At 38.5% G+C, this 18453-nt stretch overlaps 1 protein-coding gene across 6 annotated transcripts in view; it reads left to right on the top strand.

Moving 5' to 3' along the window:
- The window catches only part of LOC122809174 (phosphatidylinositol 4-kinase beta-like), an 845265-nt gene extending 830996 nt beyond the window's left edge, over positions 1-14269 (top strand). For all 6 annotated transcript variants that reach the window (XM_044080472.1, XM_044080469.1, XM_044080470.1 and 3 more), the window contains one exon: positions 10146-14269. In XM_044080472.1, the coding sequence (XP_043936407.1) occupies positions 10146-10327 (182 nt within the window). In that variant the 3' untranslated portion in view covers positions 10328-14269. The remainder of the gene's footprint in view (positions 1-10145) is intronic.
- The last annotated feature ends 4184 nt before the right edge of the window (positions 14270-18453 follow it).

Genomic DNA, 18453 nt, shown 5'->3' with positions numbered 1-18453 from the left:
GTCCTGCAGCATATATACAGATTCAGATATAAAACTAACTGTCTTGGTGATTTTGTGTAACCTAAATGATAACATCACAACTGCTGCTGTGGAAACTGTTGTGTTAGAGAAGAGGTGGCTTAAAGACTTAAGTCTCACAAACACTGCAGCTACCTTTAAGAAAAGAACTGTATGTATGTCAGACTATGGCTTCTGACTGAATAAGGAGGCCCTAGCAAGATTAACAGGGTATGGTACTCCCACACACATCAAATCAAGTCAAGAGACCCATTATAGAATTTCGGAAGTCCATGTCTCCATCAGTTTTAAGGGAATGAAAGGCCCACGGGAAGCTAAATGAGATACTAACAATAATTTACTGGTCACAGAATCACAGAGGAGTTAAAGAATGACCTGCATCCACCAGAGTTCTAGGTGTTGGTTGACTTGCACACAACAACACTGTAGAAGTCATGAGACAACAACAGAGAGAGAAGGATAAGGAACCTAACAGTAAATTTAGTGAAGTCACAAAATCATACTTACTAAGTAATGCCACTAACAACTGAAGCTGGTTTATGCAGTCTGTAGTTGGTTGCAATACTGCACTTGTATAGGACTATTACTAGGGCAGTAACTTTGGCTAGTACATGGGATCTTTAGACCACTGGATACCCACCCAAATTATTAACCTTTTGTTACTCTGACAAACCTTTACCAAAAATATCTAAACATCTATGTTTGGGAGTCCCCAGGGATTCCAGCAGTTGGCAGCACCTATAACAATCTGTGTAAAAGATCTCTTGCATGTACATTCTGCAAGAAAGATTGCAGGATGTCTAAATACCTTAAATCACTGTATTAATTTTTTTTGGTTCAAAAATAAAGCATTCAAGAACAAGACGGCATAACACAACACTGGAAAGACAGATTCAGGAGATACAAGTACTTAGTCTTAGAGTAATGGATACTTACAGCTGCTGGAAGGGAAACATTATATGGGTAAAAGTAGTAGGAACCTACTCTCTCAAATAATTTGTTTAACCCTGTAGGACTGGATTCTTTGCAGCATATACAGTCTTGAGCATTATTAAACATTCTCTGTGTACAATTGTATTAATTCCTGTGCAGCATATACCATTTTCAGCATTAAGTGTTCTCTGTGTACAACTATATAAAGTCCTGTACAGCAAATACCATTTTCATTTAGAGGTCTCTGATCTTTAGTTAGGTTTCTAGTGAGTACCTCAGTGTATGTGGGTTTATGTGTTGTGAGCTTGTTATGTGCAAGAGGTGAAGTATTTGTGTTGGCAACATGTTTGATATCTGGATATGTGTCTATTCTGTAGAGGGCTAGGGGTACAAAAATGTGCCAGTGTTTCACAATGCACAACAGAGTTGCTCGCAGGGCAGCAATGCATGTTCTGAGCAGCTCCGGTATAATGAGTGCAAACTCGTTAAACACAGTGCCGGAATACAAGCAAAGTTAAACGATTTTTAAAAAGTAAGCAAAGAGAAAGGCCAAGAGTGAGCCTTATTCCAGCAATCCCCAGCACAGATGGGTTCTTAGCTGCATGGTTCTGGTACAGGGGTACAGTCCTTCTTAATGTAAGAAGGCTGGTTTTAGTGCTCAAATGATGTCAAACAGTCTAGATTCAGGAAGCCTGAATTGAGCCTATGCTATCAAAACTCGAAAAACACATTCGAAAACCACAATAACAAAACACCAAACGAAAATAGCAGCCAACTGGAAAAATCTTTACTTTTTCACAAGATTCTGGTACCTTGGCCTTCGCCTTCAACGGAATGAATTTTACATACAAAACCAGTCATTAAATACACCAGCTAATTACATCATTAGACCATCATTAAATCATTAAACAATTAATTAAATTGAATAATTATAGTCAAATAACTTTTTCATAGACCAACATTACATTCTAACAAAGAAATAAATAATATAATTATCAATATTAAATGTCATGTTTAAATCTCTAGATTTAACTCATTAGGATGTAAAGTTTTATAATTTACTATAAAATTTGATTCCATTCTTAATAATTTATTTTGAAAATTAGAGTTTGCCCCCCCACCCCCCTCAGGCTTAGCCAAAACACTAAATATTAAATCCATACATTCACCATTGTGGTGCTGATGAAATTGATTAGCCACTGGACTATCCAATCTAGCATTCCTAATGTCTCCCATGTGTTCCATAACCCTCAATTTAACCTTTCTTTTTGTTTGTCCTATATACCATTTTTTATTCTCACAATTGCAGCCAATTATGTAAATTACCCCAAATGAGTTGCAGTTAAAATGATCAATGGCATTATACTTAATGCCATAGATTTCACTGCCATCCAAGTTTACAATATTTTTACATATCTTACACCGTCCACAAGCAAAGGTACCTGCATTTCCAACTTTGTCCCTCCTACCTTTATGTCTAACCAATTCCTTTAGGTTACTACACCTACTATGGGAAAAAATAATCCTATTAGGTATAATAGTTTTAAGAAAATCATCACCCATAATAATAGGCCATAATTCTTGGACTATTTGTTTTAAATTAGATGAAAATAGTGAATACCTATTGACGAAAAATATTTTATTCTCATCATCTGGAATAATTTTACCCCTAAAAGTTGTTTTTAAAGGTCCTCTATTATTTTTATTTTCCTTGATGTTATAATAGGGATGAAATTCCAAAAAACCCAAATTTAACTCTCTTTCCACTTTTTTTCTATGCAACATAATATTATTCCACTGATATCCCCTATTCTTTAGTTTTTCACAAATTAAATCAAACTCCCTTTGAATATTCCTAACCTCTGATGTATTACCAGCAATTCTTTTAAACTCACCTAAAGGTAAAGAGTTGATTAAATCAGTGCTATGCGTACTTGCAGCATGTAGAAAATTATTGACTGCCGTTGTTTTGTGAAATGGTTTATGATTAATTTTTCCATCACAACCAATATAAAGACTAATATCCAAAAACTGGATGGACCTTGTATCCACAACATAAGTAAAGTCCAAACCACATGGATTAAATTTCAAATTAGATATAAAATCATTGAACTCCAGTGGATCACCCTGACACAAAAACAACAAATCATCAATAAATCTTTTATACATAATAACATTTTTGTGAAAGAAAGTTGAAGTATACAAAAACAGATTTTCAAAATACCCCATGAAAATTATAGCATAGGAGGGAGCAAAACTAGCACCCATTGCCGTGCCTTCCTTTTGTAAATAATATTTTCCATCAAATTCAAAAAAAATGGTGAGTAAGACAAAATTCCAAAAGAGAAATAATAAATGATGTTCTAGGTCCATCCCCCAGAAACTTAAATGCTGCATCCAACCCCCATTTATTAGATATAGAAGTATATAGGGATTTTACATCAGCACTTGCTATCAAATGCAGATGTACAAGAATTTCAAAGTGCAGAAAATCGCAATCACAACAGAAGAAAAAAAAGTTAAAATAACGCCACAATTCAGTAGAAGACTCCCAAAAGTGTGTAGACAACAAACCCTCCTAGTGTGAAATAAGTGGTCTGGAACCCAAGTGCTTAAACCAGAACTAAGACACTTTCTGAATAACAGACACAATACGCCTTCAACAAGCAATTCCCAGCTTAGAAGGGTGTAAGCTATCCTCTCCTGCTACAAGAGTCTACACCACAAACCTTACTAATGTAAAATAACTGGTTTGGAGGTCACATGCGTAAACCATAACAAAGGCACTTAGAACAATAGGCACAGTAAGCATTCAACCAGTAATACCTTCTCCTCCCACAAGAGTGTAGACTACCAACCTTCTTAATGTAAGGCATCTGGCCTGAAGCCCAAGTGCTTAACCAAAAGTAATAGGCTTAGAATAACAGTTACAATTTATTGAGAAGCCAGACAGATGACAGTGACATGTATTTAATCTACCCACATACATCATGTCAAGGTTAGTGGGACCTGTGTTGTCTTGATAAGAAAGCCCTGTGGTCAGTCCATCTGTTGCATGTGTCTGGTGAGGTTCATGTGAAAGAGAGTATTATACTCTGACTGTTCTGATGAGTTTGACTACAGTACTGTCATACATTCCTGACATCTGAATGTGATGGCATGTCTTATGATGTGCAGCATATGTATGTACCAGAAAACATTAAAGAAAAAAGTTGTAAAGTAATGACACACATTGCAGTTCCTGACTTCACAACTCTTACAAGAGAATACACTAGAAAGTACTGACATGATGATGTTATCCACTGTATCGTTTGGCAAAGCAAATATAACTGACAGGTACAATTATCAGTTCAATAACACAAATGCAGATATACTAGGCACTAATGTAGCTGTGCACCTTGTGCATGAGACACAAAGCTTCTGTATCTCTGAATCCAAAAGAGAGAGAAAACAGGATGGCACAGTTATCATCACTTGCACAGGGTGCTGGGGGGGGGGGGGCAGGAGGCCTAGGCTGACACAAAAGGTCTTTGAGTGTAAGTGTGAGGGAGAAAGGGAAGCAGGCAGGCTGTGTGTGTGTCTCTAGGAGTCCTGTATGTGAAAGTCGTGTGTGAGAGTCTGCATGAACATAGCCAAGCTCAGTACTAGATCTACATCTTGGTATGTCAGACAAGAGTGAGCTGTACATGGTAGAGGTGGCAGTTTGTCATTGACGCCCCTGACCACAAGAACTGTCTCTGCCAAGAGTTGCACTGGCACCTCCAGACCCAGTTAGGAGTTGCACTGGCACCTCCATGCCCAAGGTCAGATGTAGTGCTGCTGCTACCTGAGCATGACCAATGTCTGCTGGATGTGCTCCCTTCAAGGGAATGGCCAGGACCATGACCCTGCGACCTGCCACATCTGGCTGTGGACAACACATGTAGTGCTAGATCAGTGGAAATACTGCCACTATGGGAGCGGGATCGAGCATGGTAGAGGTGGCACTTCATCATTGTCACCCCCAACCACAAGAACTGGTTTTGCCAGGAGTTGCACTGGCACCTCCACGCCCAAGGTCAGATGCAGTGCTGCTGCTACCTGAGCCTGACTGATGTCTGCTGGACATGCTGCCTTCAGGGAAACACCCAGGGCCATGACCCCATGACCTGCCACATCTGGGTGTGGACAGCACACTCACTGATAGATCAGCAGAAGTACAGCCACTATGGGAGCATGATCAGGCATGACCAATCCCGAACCTGTGGACTTCAAGTTGGATGACAGGGAGAAACAAGTCATCACCCACTAGACTGTCAGCACTGTCACCTCACTGTGCCGATGGCTGCAGTGTCTAACATCTGTGTCTCCTTATGTTATTTACTGCAGTGATGGAGAGCAGTTTTTCCATCTGGCATAGGCGTGCACCCACAGTGTGGTACACTGGAAATTAGCATAATGTTAGGGTGTTTACCTTATAAATACAGGGTACAGGGTTTGATCCATTCATGGGGTAAATGGCTAGGCTTAAAATGGCCTACAGTGGCAGTTAGCCTAGTACTAATCTATGAACCTATGAACAATCCTACACACCATCTCTGGCAGTTCATCACAGGTGATAAACTCACCCCTCTGCCACTGCTCCCGGAAGGAGCCTCAGGCCTATCCTGCAGGTCACAACTACCTGAGGGCTGGTAGTGCAGCAGCAGTAGAGGGGGTGCTACCAGGTTGTGCACCAGATATGCTGGGCAGTGGAGTGGGGGCAGGAGGATCCTGTGGGACAGGCCTACCCCGCTGTGCTGTGGGAAAAACAAAAACTAAAAAATTAAAACAAAACAGAGAGAAAACGGTTGGGGTGAGAGAAGAAAAGGGAGAATATTAGTAACGTCACATGTGACATACAAAGCACTGATACAATTATTTGACTGTGTTCTGTTACCTTTACTTTTAAGACTACAAACACCTAACAAGTGTCCTCCTTACCTTTAAGACTACCCAGTTCATAACAGAGGCACACTATATTACAGATTGCAGCCAACAATCCTTGATATGTGCATATATTGCACATATGCATGTGCCAGTTATACTGATTAAACTTTAGAGAAGGCCAGTTTTGCCACTGGCATAGAGGTATGAAGTTGCATTCCAGTAATGATGAAAACCTAGCAGTATTTTATATTTGGGAAGTGTATTTTTTGAACCCACAACCGATGATTACTCTCAAATACTGTACTGTTATTTTGTCCTACAGACTACTGCATGCATAATTTCCTTTTATAGTTTAGAGATGCATGCTTACTGTTATTTGAGAATATGGCACCATTGCTTTGTGCTACAGACTAAGGCATGCATAGTTTATTTTGCAGTTGAGATATGCAAATACCAACTAAGCTGTTCTTATCTATTAAATTACTATACAAAGTATTATTATTATTATTAAAATACTATTTAGACAGTACTGTTCTGATGCATACATACCACATGCTTCCTGCATCCTTACCAAACATGCGGCATGTGCCCTGACATTCGAAGCTCGGTCTATAGCAGCTGTGGAAAAAAAAACAGAACACTATTATGAATACCAGTCTTAACTATATTCAGTTTTTAACTCTTAAAATTACTCACTGAAACTGATGCTTGCACATCTGCGGGGTGTCCCCTGTACTAAATTCCCCGGGCCAATGGCCAAGGGTATCCTGCTTCCTCCTCCTTAGGTTATTGAAGTGATGTCTGCATTGTTCACTGGTGCGGGGCTACCTGTAGCACTGGTTAAAGCCCTGGCAATACTATTCTAGGCTTCAGACTTGTATTCTGAGCCTGACCGTGTATAGTCCTGGGACCTTTGGACTCATGGATACCCCACCTCTGTGCCCAAAAGCGCACATCCTCACTAGCAACTCCTGACAGGCCTGCCATAGCTCAAGCTCAATGTATGATGAGCATTTCCTGCCAATTGCATTTTATATGCTGATGTTTTCCCACCTATTGCACATCTCGCTGTTACTGAGAGTGAGCACATTTTGGTTTTGCAACATTTGAAAATGTTGAGCAACACTTACCATCACGCAAACACAGTAGGTGAAATTTTGTACTGCCAAGCAATGTCTTTTCATGATGTTAAGCAATGCACAACAGTGGCAACCAATGCAATTTTAAGATTATTATGCATTCAGACACTTGTGTAAATGTGTTAGTCAAATGAACCATGTCAACGATTCTCCTAAGAAGGTTGAGAAAGCAGTTCTGTATGTTGCACTTTATTGCTATAATCTGCACTCTCACAACAGTAAAACAAAATTTGCACACCCAGTACTAGAACCCAGAGACCATCTGCACTCCACACCTTCACTTAACATGTGTTGCCATGTGATTAGTGACATGATATGCCCTATCTTAGTAGTTATTGTAATGTCCTCGCTGTGAATCATAGCGCAACGCCGCTTACTGTATTTGTGTGATAGCCAATATTGTTAATTGAATGCATCCAATTTATGTTTGTGGCTGCCTGGGTGCTGTCTACAACCTGGGTGGTCCAATCCTACAATTTGTGCACTGCTGCATTTCACGCAAACCAGGTGAGCACAGCTAAACATGTTTATGCTAAGCTGTGCATCATGCAAACTCTGGCTTCAAAAAATAAAAATAAAAAAACATAACAAATGGGAGATTGTCCAGATTTTTGCAGCATGACCAGATGTTTGTATCATATTTTTGGACTGTTCCTTGTAAAATCTGTGGTTTACTGGGAAATCACTGAAGATTGAAGACAATACAGAATGACATACATTTCAATTTCGTACTTCATATCCTTCAGAACATGCATGTTAACACAAATCCTATTATTCTACCTACTTTCTATGGTTGTCAATCCAATATAATAAATCTCTCTCTATTTTTGGCCCATTGTCCCCCCATTAGAGTAGTGTTTGTCCAGATTTTTTGCACTGAAAGGTTGGGTGGTATAATCCACATTCCCAGTGTACGTTTCACAGCCATCAACACTGGTGGATGGACCTGTAGTCCTTGAAGACACATGGTGAAGGTATTTTAAGGAGAGGCATGATAACAGAGTACTTGAAGGCTCATGAAACTGTTATTGTTATAAAAAAAAGGTTACATATGCATGCAAGTGGTTTTGCAATTTTGCCAGGTGCTTTCCTGAGGAATATTGGATGTATCTGATTACATTTGGTGATGAGGAGTTAAGAGTTTTTAATAGCATTTTGGTTTCATTTTTATAGATTTCTGAAAAGTGAAAAGTTGATGAGAATTCTGCCAGGGGATGTAGATGAGTTGAGGTGTAAGTATTTGTATCCATCCATGACCCCATTTTTACACATAGGATCAGGGTGTCACATCAAGGGTGTAAGTACTTGTATATTATCGATGTTTGTTGGGGATTTAGGAATATGTGCATTATTTTCTGAACTTATAACATTTTTATAATTGTTTGCAAAGTTAGCATTTGTCTTGGTTGTTAGGTTTGAAGTAAGAGAGGAATTAGTGATGCTTTCTGTTGTTTGCTTTATTTCTTTCCAGAAGTGCTTGGAATTGTTTAAAGTGGCAATTTGCCTTTCACTTAAGCACAGAGACTTTGCTGAATTAGTAGAAATTCTAGTAGTTTTTTTTCTATAGGCAAGGTAAGCTTGGTGCAGATTATTATTGTTTGGATTCTGTTTTCAAGCGTCTTTCTCTCTGTTCTCATCGTGTTTTTAATTACTTTGGCTAGCCAGTGGTATGCTTGACCTATATGCCTTCTACAGGTAGCTGAGTAGAGAGAGTTTTGAATGGTAGTTAAAGTGGAGAGAAAAAATGCCAGTGCTGATGTAGGATCTCTGATAGAGTGCAATGCGGCTCAATCAGTGGTGTCAGCTGTTGAATTAATAGTGAGCTTCTGCTCAAGAAATGGTCTGACAACCACTGTCTAATGTGTTTTTTCATTTGTTTTGAAGGATATTACTGACATGACAGGACAATGGTCACTGAAGTTTTTTAGTAAGGCTTCTAGGTTGGTACATCAGTGTTTAATGTTATTAATTATTAGGTCAGGTGTGAAGTCATTCTTTGTTTGCTGATTAGACCTGGTGGGTAGTTTTACTAGATGTTCAGTGCTATACTGTTCCAGCATTTTATTTAGCTGGCTACCTTCAGACCCTAATCTATTACAGTGGAAGTCACCAAGAATGATGGGGAGTATTCTAGAGTGGTTTGTTGAATATTGATGGTTGAGGATGGAGGATTTGTTTCAGGCAGTGAATTGGAATGTGTGTGCCTAGCTGGGGAGGTAAGATGTTTCAGGCAATTTCCTGGGGTAAGCTGAGCAAAGAATCCTAGTGTTGTTGTGAAAGAGATGGTAGCTTTGAAAGCTAATGCGGCAACCAAGCAGAATGATCAATTGTTTACTGTGCTGACAGGGAGTTGGGGAGAGCAGTGAGTAGAATTTACCAGGTAGGTACCTAAACTATTGTTTTCTTGTATAAATTAAGATAAAAATGAGAAGGTAAAAGAAAAATAAGTAATCTATTTTCATTTAAATTGAGGTGAGTTAAAAACATGAATGTCATGTGGGTAATTGTCCTTTGGATGTGACAGAAATTCATAATAGTGAAGTAGGTCTGCCACCTTAGCTGCAACAGAGGTACTTTTACCAGCCTAACTACCACCAAGGTTGAAATGGAGGCATTCTCTGCAGTACAATTGCCACTTATGTTGTGAGAGGGATTATCAGATTCTGCCACCTAGGTTATAATAGAGGTACCCCTTATAGCCTATCTGCCAGCTAAGCTGTGATTGAGATACAGATTTAGAGAGAGGACATAATCTTAGTGTGAGAGAAGAGTTTTAAAGAAGGTTGTATCTTTTGGGGAAAGAGTGTTGCTGGTGATATTATTTGAGTTGGTGGTGACTGTGTAATTGTTTTAAGTTCATTGAGAGTATGACGGAGAAATGGTGAAAGTAAGATTAGTTGGAAGGAAGTTTAAGGTGTATAAGATTTTATGCATAGGGTAGGTTAGTAGGTGATTAGTTTGGAAGAGAAATAGATATGTGAATATTACTGATGTAACAGATCCATATTTTAAAAGGTAAATCACTAAAAGTTAATTTATAGGTCAGAGAATGCATTCCATTTAGCTTGGTTGCCAGACTGAAATTTCAGTAATTAAGTGCATCTGTCAGTTAATAATGTTATTTTTCTTTCCTTGTGTTATTCTTAGGCTCTCAGCTGCCTTGTTTCCATGGATCCAGCACTATTCGAAACCTGAAGGAACGTTTTCATATGAATATGACTGAAGAACAACTGCAGATGCTAATTGATCAGATGGTCAATGGCAGTATGCGATCCATTACCACTAAACTGTATGATGGCTTCCAGTACCTCACCAATGGCATCATGTGACATGATACCACCCTTTGCTGGCTAAATGTACCATGAAGCTCTTTAGAAATGAAAAAAGTTTGGCAATCATCCTGGTCATGGGAAGAGGAAAAAACAAAAGCATAAAGAAGAGAAGGGGAACAGTTTTAATATAAGAATGACTGGATAATATTAAGTAGCACCTACTAGTACTGTTGAAATATTTTATTAAAAAGAGAAAATGCAAACTGTGCATCAACAACTGTAAAAACCCAAAGGGATCATGTAATAAATAAACTTTTAAGATTTATTTTGATATATGCAGTAATTGTGGGAGAAAGCCATACCTCTGGATTACGTGAAACAACTTTTACACTCGTGATGAAAGTTGTAAAATATGCATGTCTGTCTTTTGACGGTTCAAGTTTCAGTATTACATCTACCAGCATTATCTTGCAGCTTACCATTGTGTTGGATTTTATCTTTTTCAGTAACAGTTTTGCAGCTTTTGTTAGCAACCTTGGCTATCGCATCTTTCTTTGTCAGCCTAACAGTACTTGCAAGCATTAACCTGACCTTACCAACCACTGCAGTATCTCACTCAGCTAATAAAAGTCATCCTTAGTCTTTGTAGGCATATATTTTCGGCAATGGGGCATTGTCCTAGAATGCTGAAGTGGAGGTCTGTCAGAAAACGCAGTCCGTCAGTTGCCAGTCACAGTTTTACTTTGTTTTGTGTGGTTTGTTTTCTTCTGAAGCTTTGACAAGATATCTGTAATCAGAATTATGTAGTCATCTACAAGTGAAAATTGAAAAAGAATAATTGCACTACTTATGTCTGTTGTCTAGTTTTGATAAGAATCTGTAGAGTTGTAGAGTTTTTCCCTTTTTTTTTTCTTTCCCCTTAGGAAGTCGGATTCATTCTGCTGCCTGTAGCTAACCGAGTCCCATGTGTACTTTGTAATATGAGCATTTGCACAGTCTTAGGGGCTGCCTAAAGGATCAGACCACTTAATGAAGAGTTGGGAATGGTTTTACAGAGGTGATAATTCTTTTAAAAAGAATTAAGAATACATTTTTAAATACAGGCCACAGACCTAATTTATTTTGCTCAGTATTGTCTGAAGCAAAGATTTGCCCTTTTTGGAAAGGCTAAATTTTTAACTGAATTGGGGGGGGCTCTGGATTTATACCAAAGTATGCTTTCTTAACAGAAACAGTGTTCTTTAATATGTGTTACTGTCAGCATGTTTAATATTAGATGCATGAGATTCAACTAAAAATGTAGATGCAATAAAAGTCACAGGTGTTATTCTTTGTCACCCCTGTTATGCCAAAACGGAAGGTCTTAGCATTGTAAGGTCTAGCATCTAAAATACACTCAATACAGCGTATACCCAACTCAATAACTTCTGATGATGTCTACATGTAGTAGATGAAAGCGCTTAACCTAAGTGGTTCATTTTTATGTTTTTATAAATAAAAGATATCTTATCTGTCCGAGGTTCGTGTGAGCTATGATACCTTTTTCAGTGTACTACAGGACTATTTTTCGTTAATGTCTAGCATCTCTTATATGCTCCATATTGTTTTTATGCTTTCCTAGCGGAGGTAAGGCAGAGATTACTGTAGTTGACAGAGGAAGTGTTGGTAAACTCTAAATGAATATACTAGTTTGCTACTGAAAATGTGTTGTTTTAGAAAACAAACAGTGGAAAGCATCTCATTGTAACTTAAATCTGTTGTATCTTTCACTGGTTGGGACAAGAAATGGTAGAGCTGAGCTAGAGTCTTAAATATTCTTTTTAAACGGTGAAGTTGCCCATGTCTAATCCTGTCTCTCTTCATTAAATTATAATTATGTTTCATGGCAGAGTCATAAAACCAGCAAAATATAAATTATTTTAAAGCTGAACATTTTGAAGGTTCCATCTTGAACTTTTCACTTTTAGGCATTGCTGAACTTTTTATTCTTGTGCTGTTGTGTTGCACAATTGAGCAACTGTTTTTCCTATCTTTTGTAATGTCAACTATGAGATAATCAGTGCCTCAGCAGTATTCAGAGAAAAATTGGCGAGAGAGGTTGGAGCAGTTAATTTTCAATAAAAAGCAGATTTTGGCCATTGCTGTCTGTTTTACTGGCCTCTGTAGTATTTTGGAATTGCTCAACTAGTACTTAAAACACTACCTGTGAACATGATTTTAAATGAATAATTTAATAGTAGGCCTTTTAAAATGCTACAAAGTGTGGGAGTTTGTATGCTTGTGATTTAGATAACCCTTACTACCCATTGTTGACTGTACTGCTAAAAACATCACAGTGTATAAATCTCCATTGTGCCTTGCTGTACATGGCAGACTCGTATCTTGTATTCATTCATGATTACCCTAGGATCCCTTATCTTTATAGGTGTCTGCTCTGGATATGATTTTTACTCTTTGCGACTGGCTGCATAGTTTACATATTTGGTCAGTAGCTATCACAATGTTCATACATTTCTAGCCAACAAACCCTTTTTATTAACACTTGACATTGCCATCTAAATGCTTCTTCTCTACCAACATTTTGTACTTTTTACAGAGTTTTGTATGTTTGGATTAATACTGTGAAACTCTTTCTGAACTGTTTGTTAAAGTGATTTGCCAGTGTTTTGAAACCTACCTTTGCACTACAGCATGCGATGCAGAACCTCCCGAACAGCAATTTCCCCCATCAGGAAAAGGTTTGGTCATGACCTTCATATTTAAAATTAATTTCAAAACTTGTATTTCCCTTGCAGTGACATCACTGAGGAAAAACAGTAGGCGTAGCAGAGCACATGCACGAAGGTGCTCATTGAAGTCTATGGACATAGCTCACATTACCCTATGATAACATCACAATTGGAAACGCTACAATTTTTTCAGCCATGATTTAATAAAAAAAAATATATGAATTTTTTCATTAAAAAATAGCCCAAAAAGTAAAGAAGGGCAAGCTGGAAAATACATCACAGCACTTGACTGATTGGATGCCACAATGTATATAGAAATGACTGCAAATCACTTTATAGTAGTTACCCACCCAGAATTAAGAAGGTTATGAGTGTAGAACAGTATATAGCAAGATTTTTTTACCAATGAGTTCAAAAACTACAGCGTCTGGCACACCAAAGCAGGTCACTGAGGGGGGATATCCCCTCTGTAAGGCTGCAGTAACCATAGATTTATAATAAATATGAGTGCAGGGACAGATGCCTTTGCACATGGAGATTGTAAAGGTTTTGTCTCCACAAAAAACACTTTTTGTATTTAAATCCTGCTGTGAGTATTTAATTTTTTTTCTATGTGTGTGAAATACCATCCACATTTGATTTACTGTTTGCAAACATGTAAATGTTATCTTGCTGACTTAATGAAGTGTTTAAACTAACCTGTTGTGGTTTTACAACCATCTGTAATATCTATTTTGACAGAGTTTATAAAACCCTTCTGCCCCTTTTAGGGATTCTTGTTTCCAGTGACAGAGATGCAGTTAAAATGTGAATGTGTCATGTAGGTCTTTGGAATCCATTCGTAGCAGTAGCACAAGTGAATAACCTCCTCAGGCATAAAATACTAATGCTGTGAGTATAGCATTCCAGATACTGCAGATAAATTGTAAATGAATTTAGTAGCATGTGTACCTGCATCTTGAAACCACATCATGGCTCTATCACTGTTGCATGAAATAAGGACTACAGAAAGAGAAATGCTAACAATGTTTGTAAGAGCTTGATCCCGTGAATGGTAGTTTGTGGGGAAAAGTCCGAATGGGCAACAAGGCTCATTGGGATTACAGACACAACAGTGAAATTTGCGGTGCTTCAGCGGTATATAATTTGCAAATTATAGGTGGCTTAAATTTTAATCTTTGTTTTTAATGTTGCTACTGTTTACATTTCTTTTGTCTCTTTAGAAGACTACATGTTTTCCCAAATAAATGCAGAGGGTCTTAAATGGAAACTGTGTATGTTGACACATTTGGTTTTGTTGTTAGGTATGGCTTTTGAATATAGAGGTCTCATTTCAGAACTACCTTTGTAGCATGCCATATTTACACTTAACGTTTGACTGTCATGCATAATGACCTCAAAAACTGATACCATGACATTGTACACCTACAGCTAGTAGACCATCCACTTTTGAAGTCATCTGCAAATGTCACCTACAGTATATGTAGACTGTCCTTTTTCCTTGGTTGTAAATCTGCTGTCTCAACCACCTAGAAATGTTCCCACCACTAAATGCCAGTTCTTTTCCTCAGAGTGGCTGTAATATAAAGAAAAACTAGTGTAATATGTTAATGTTTAATAGTTATGTGATGACTATCCTCAGAATATATCCCAAGTTGCTAGAGTTTAACTTCTTTATTAGTCGCCTGTTCAATTCTAATTTTGCTTCGTAGTTCTAACAACCCTTACTGTGCTTACATTTGGTTAGTTGCCTTAACATTTGTCTGTGCTTGCTTTTTGCAGGAAACTTCAATTTCTTCACTTTTTGGTAGTAATTTTGCATCCATCCTGATAGCCAGAGTATATGCACTTGACTGTGAAAGGTACTGTATCCTTGCTGTCTTAGTTTCTTCTTGACCTGTTATGGTCTGCCATTGCTCATTCTGCAAAAGAGCTTATGGTAGTGCAGCTGTCATATTTAATTGTTTAGGGTAAGGGTTAATGCATTGATCCCTCATAACCAGTTATCCCCTCAGAACAGTTACATGAAAGGTTGGTCTTTTGGTGCTTTTGTTTTTATGAGTACTGAGACCTCCATCATTTAGAAGTTTGTGACACCTGTGCAACTCACTGAAAACATCTGTTGGAAGATCCAGCCTCTATTGTCTGTTATCACCAGTACTGACATATCTCATTTGTTGCAGAATCTGCCACTATTTCCCGTGTTGGAAATTCTGCTGCCACAAACATAAGGCTTGCTATATTTCTGCCATATGTTTTCGTATTTAAGGCTACACAGAGTTTTTCATTGCTTATTTGTTTTCACTTTTATAGTCAGAATTTCTTTGCCTTCTTTTTGAGAGCTTACTAGGGACATACTTAACAGTAGTCCCTCACACTGACCTACAAAATTTTTAGTGACAAGAAAGTGTGTTCCTATTCAGCCAGTCCGTCAGATCTGACTTATGGGTCTTTGAGCCTTTGCTCGGATCCTGTCTTGCTGATTTAGTGCTCCAGCATCAAGCTCTTCCAAATTCTTCCCTTCCCTAATGGTCTGCTACACCCTAACTAGCTCAAATCTCATTTGCCACTTTTCAGTCTTGCAGCAAGACCTCAACGGATAAGTGCTCCACCTTTTATTATTTTATATTTTCACTTTGAAGGTAGCTCATGGTGGCCCTATGGGCTAGTTGTTGGCAGGATTAAACTTGTATATTTTTTTTAAAAGTAAGCTTATATGAGGATTTAGAATCTGTTTGCTCAACCCTTCCTTATTTGGCCTTGTCACCATTTTTCTTCCATCCTTCCCTATATTATGTCTGTTAGATAATTCTTCTTCTTCTTTCGTTTTTTCCCGGTTAGGGGTCACCACAGAGGATCACCTGTCTGCTCATGATTGGCAGTGGAGTTTTACGGTGCCGAGTTGCCAGCCCAGTGCCCAACCTTCCACAGAAGGCACACACATGCACGCACTCACGCCTAGGGTCAATTTAGAGTGTCCAGTCCACCTATAGCATGTCTTTGGGATGTGGGAGGAAACTGGAGCACCCAGAGGAAACCCATGCGACCACAGGGAGGACATGCAGACTCCACACAGAAGGCACCCCAGCCGAGGATCGAACCAGAGAACTACTTGCTATGAGATGGCAACGCTAACCACTGCACCACCACAGCTGCCCTAACTTTCAGAGAGTTGTGTAAGCATTTACCATAGGCTTTTAGTATTTAGAGTGTTGTTTAGTATTTTAGCTTACATCTGGTAGCTAATTTTAGCTTAGTAGCTTCCTTTGGATATTTCTATTGAGAGTAGTGTTCGTTGTATATTTTTCTTAGTGATGTTTTTGTGTATTATGTAGAAATCACTAGCTTCAGGAAGTGCTCCAACTGCAGTGTGATCTTCAAGATCTGTGTGTTATTTGTTTGGAGGGTTTCTCACCTTAGTGCTTCCTGTGACATTAGCACTGCCTTTGGTTGTAGGGGACATGCTGACAGGAGGAGCAAGCTCATTATTAAGGGACATGTTCTTCATATTGATCAATGGTGCAGTAACCTTAGCTGTATGGGTTATAACCTGCCAAGGATATAACTGCCGGACAGCTTCCATAGCTTCAGGGCTCCTTCCAAACCTTCAGTCAGCTTGAGCTGACCTGACTAAAAAGATAGGTTTGGGTGCCAAGTCCTTCAGAACTTTCCTTATGCCAAAGTAATTGAAAACCTTTTTTCTGTAGAAAAAACATGTGTTTTACTTTTTGGGGCTGGCAAAGTGTTTTAAAGTGCCTTTTACCACATTTTTTACTTTTATTGACTATATTTTACCAGCTTTTGATGCTGGTTTTCCCTGGGAAACGGGCAGTATTTTTGGCTTGATCATGTCTTGACCATGGAACACACTACCGGTCCCATGGTTGGTCCTTCTTCCATCCACAAAAAAGAAACATTTAAGCAAACAGCCTTTGCCAACACATCAAGCTAGCAATTTGCCTCAGCTGCATAGATAAGTGACTGTGTTGCAGCCAAAACTTGTTCCTCAGACTATTCATTTTTTTATTACCTTGGATCCATAGCACCTACAGCTACTATGGACTGGGGATTAGCCATGTCCTCTGTAGTTGTTGAGGGTTCCCAAAGTGGGCAATGGAGAGACAGTCTTGCCTGTCCTGAGAAAAGAAAATGGGAAGGCCTACCTGTTTAGTCAGAATGTTGTGCCCATCCCTGGAGAAGCTACTGTTACTGCTGCCATTAACACTGTTGGCCCCATTTTTCCTGTTAAAAAAAAAAAAAAAAAAACAGAAAACGAAACATGTATTTACTCCACCTCAAATTTCCGTAGACAGGAGTAGTTTACTAGGTCTATCTCAGGGTATAATTTGGGCTATTGATCCTTCTTATAAGGTGGTATTGGGTAAAAGAAAGAGGGATACCTGTTTTCCTGATGAGATTCAAGATTCTGAATCTGGATAGGAAAATGAAGGGAGAGATATAGGGGGTTTCTCCTCAGTTTTCTAATTCATACTCAGAAGAAAGTTCAATTTCTGATTCTCCCTGTTGTAGGTTTTCTTCCTCTGAGACTGTTTCAAGAATATGCAAATATTTTCAGTGGGAGAACACTGAGGTATCTCAGTCCCTCAGAAAACACTGTTACAGAAGGAATTTCCAGAAATTTCACCCATTCCCCAAGTTCTTTCAGCTGTGGAGAATGTGTGTATCACTGCCTGCAATTTTCACAATAGTCAGCCTGCTGCCCCTAAAAAGGTTAGAATGTGTCATGTTCCTCAGTCTTTTAAGATTTTATACTGTTCCCAAACCTCGTTTAGCAGCTATAGCTGTAGTTATTCCTACTCCTGATAAACATTTGGTTAATTTCAGTCCTATTCTTTCTGACAAGAATTGTCAGGTTCATATGTTAAATGTTATTGTGACTAATTGTGAAAGTTTGAGGAATGTTGTGTCTGTAGTTTCTTCTTGTGAGGAAAAAAAATTGCTTTAAATAATTTAGTTTCTTTCATTGTATAAGCCATTACTCATTGTTTACAATGAGTATATCACTCAGTTGATACGTCTTCCAGGGATATGGCCACTGGTGCTGTTTTGAGGAGGTTTCCCTGGCTGCTTTTTCAGAACTTCCCAGATTATATGAAAAATTAGATTTTAAATTCTTCTTTGGATAGAGATTTAGTTTTTGGTTCCTCTGCTGCAGAGTCTGTCAAAAAGTGTGATGAAATGAGTAAGTTAATGCAGGGAATCTCTTAAGATTTTCATCCCTCCTTTTCCAGATTTTCTGAGGGATTCTCCAACCCCTCATCCAGTGAATGCTGGTAAACAGATGTTTAAGGAGAAATGAGGGGCGGTCCAGAAATGATCCATGAAACCCCAAAAACCAATGCCAATCCAACAAGTCAGAGTGACAAAGTGTGAAGTGTATAGGACACCAAAGACAAACATAAGCACATAAATATGAAAGATATGCTTGCCCTG

This window comes from Protopterus annectens, chromosome 8.part0 (assembly GCF_019279795.1).
Source record: "Protopterus annectens isolate FY-2018-M chromosome 8.part0, PAN1.0, whole genome shotgun sequence".
Classification (NCBI taxonomy): Eukaryota; Metazoa; Chordata; order Ceratodontiformes; family Protopteridae; genus Protopterus; species Protopterus annectens.
Note: the sequence above shows the minus strand (reverse complement) of the source record. Positions and strands in the feature narration are given on the sequence as shown.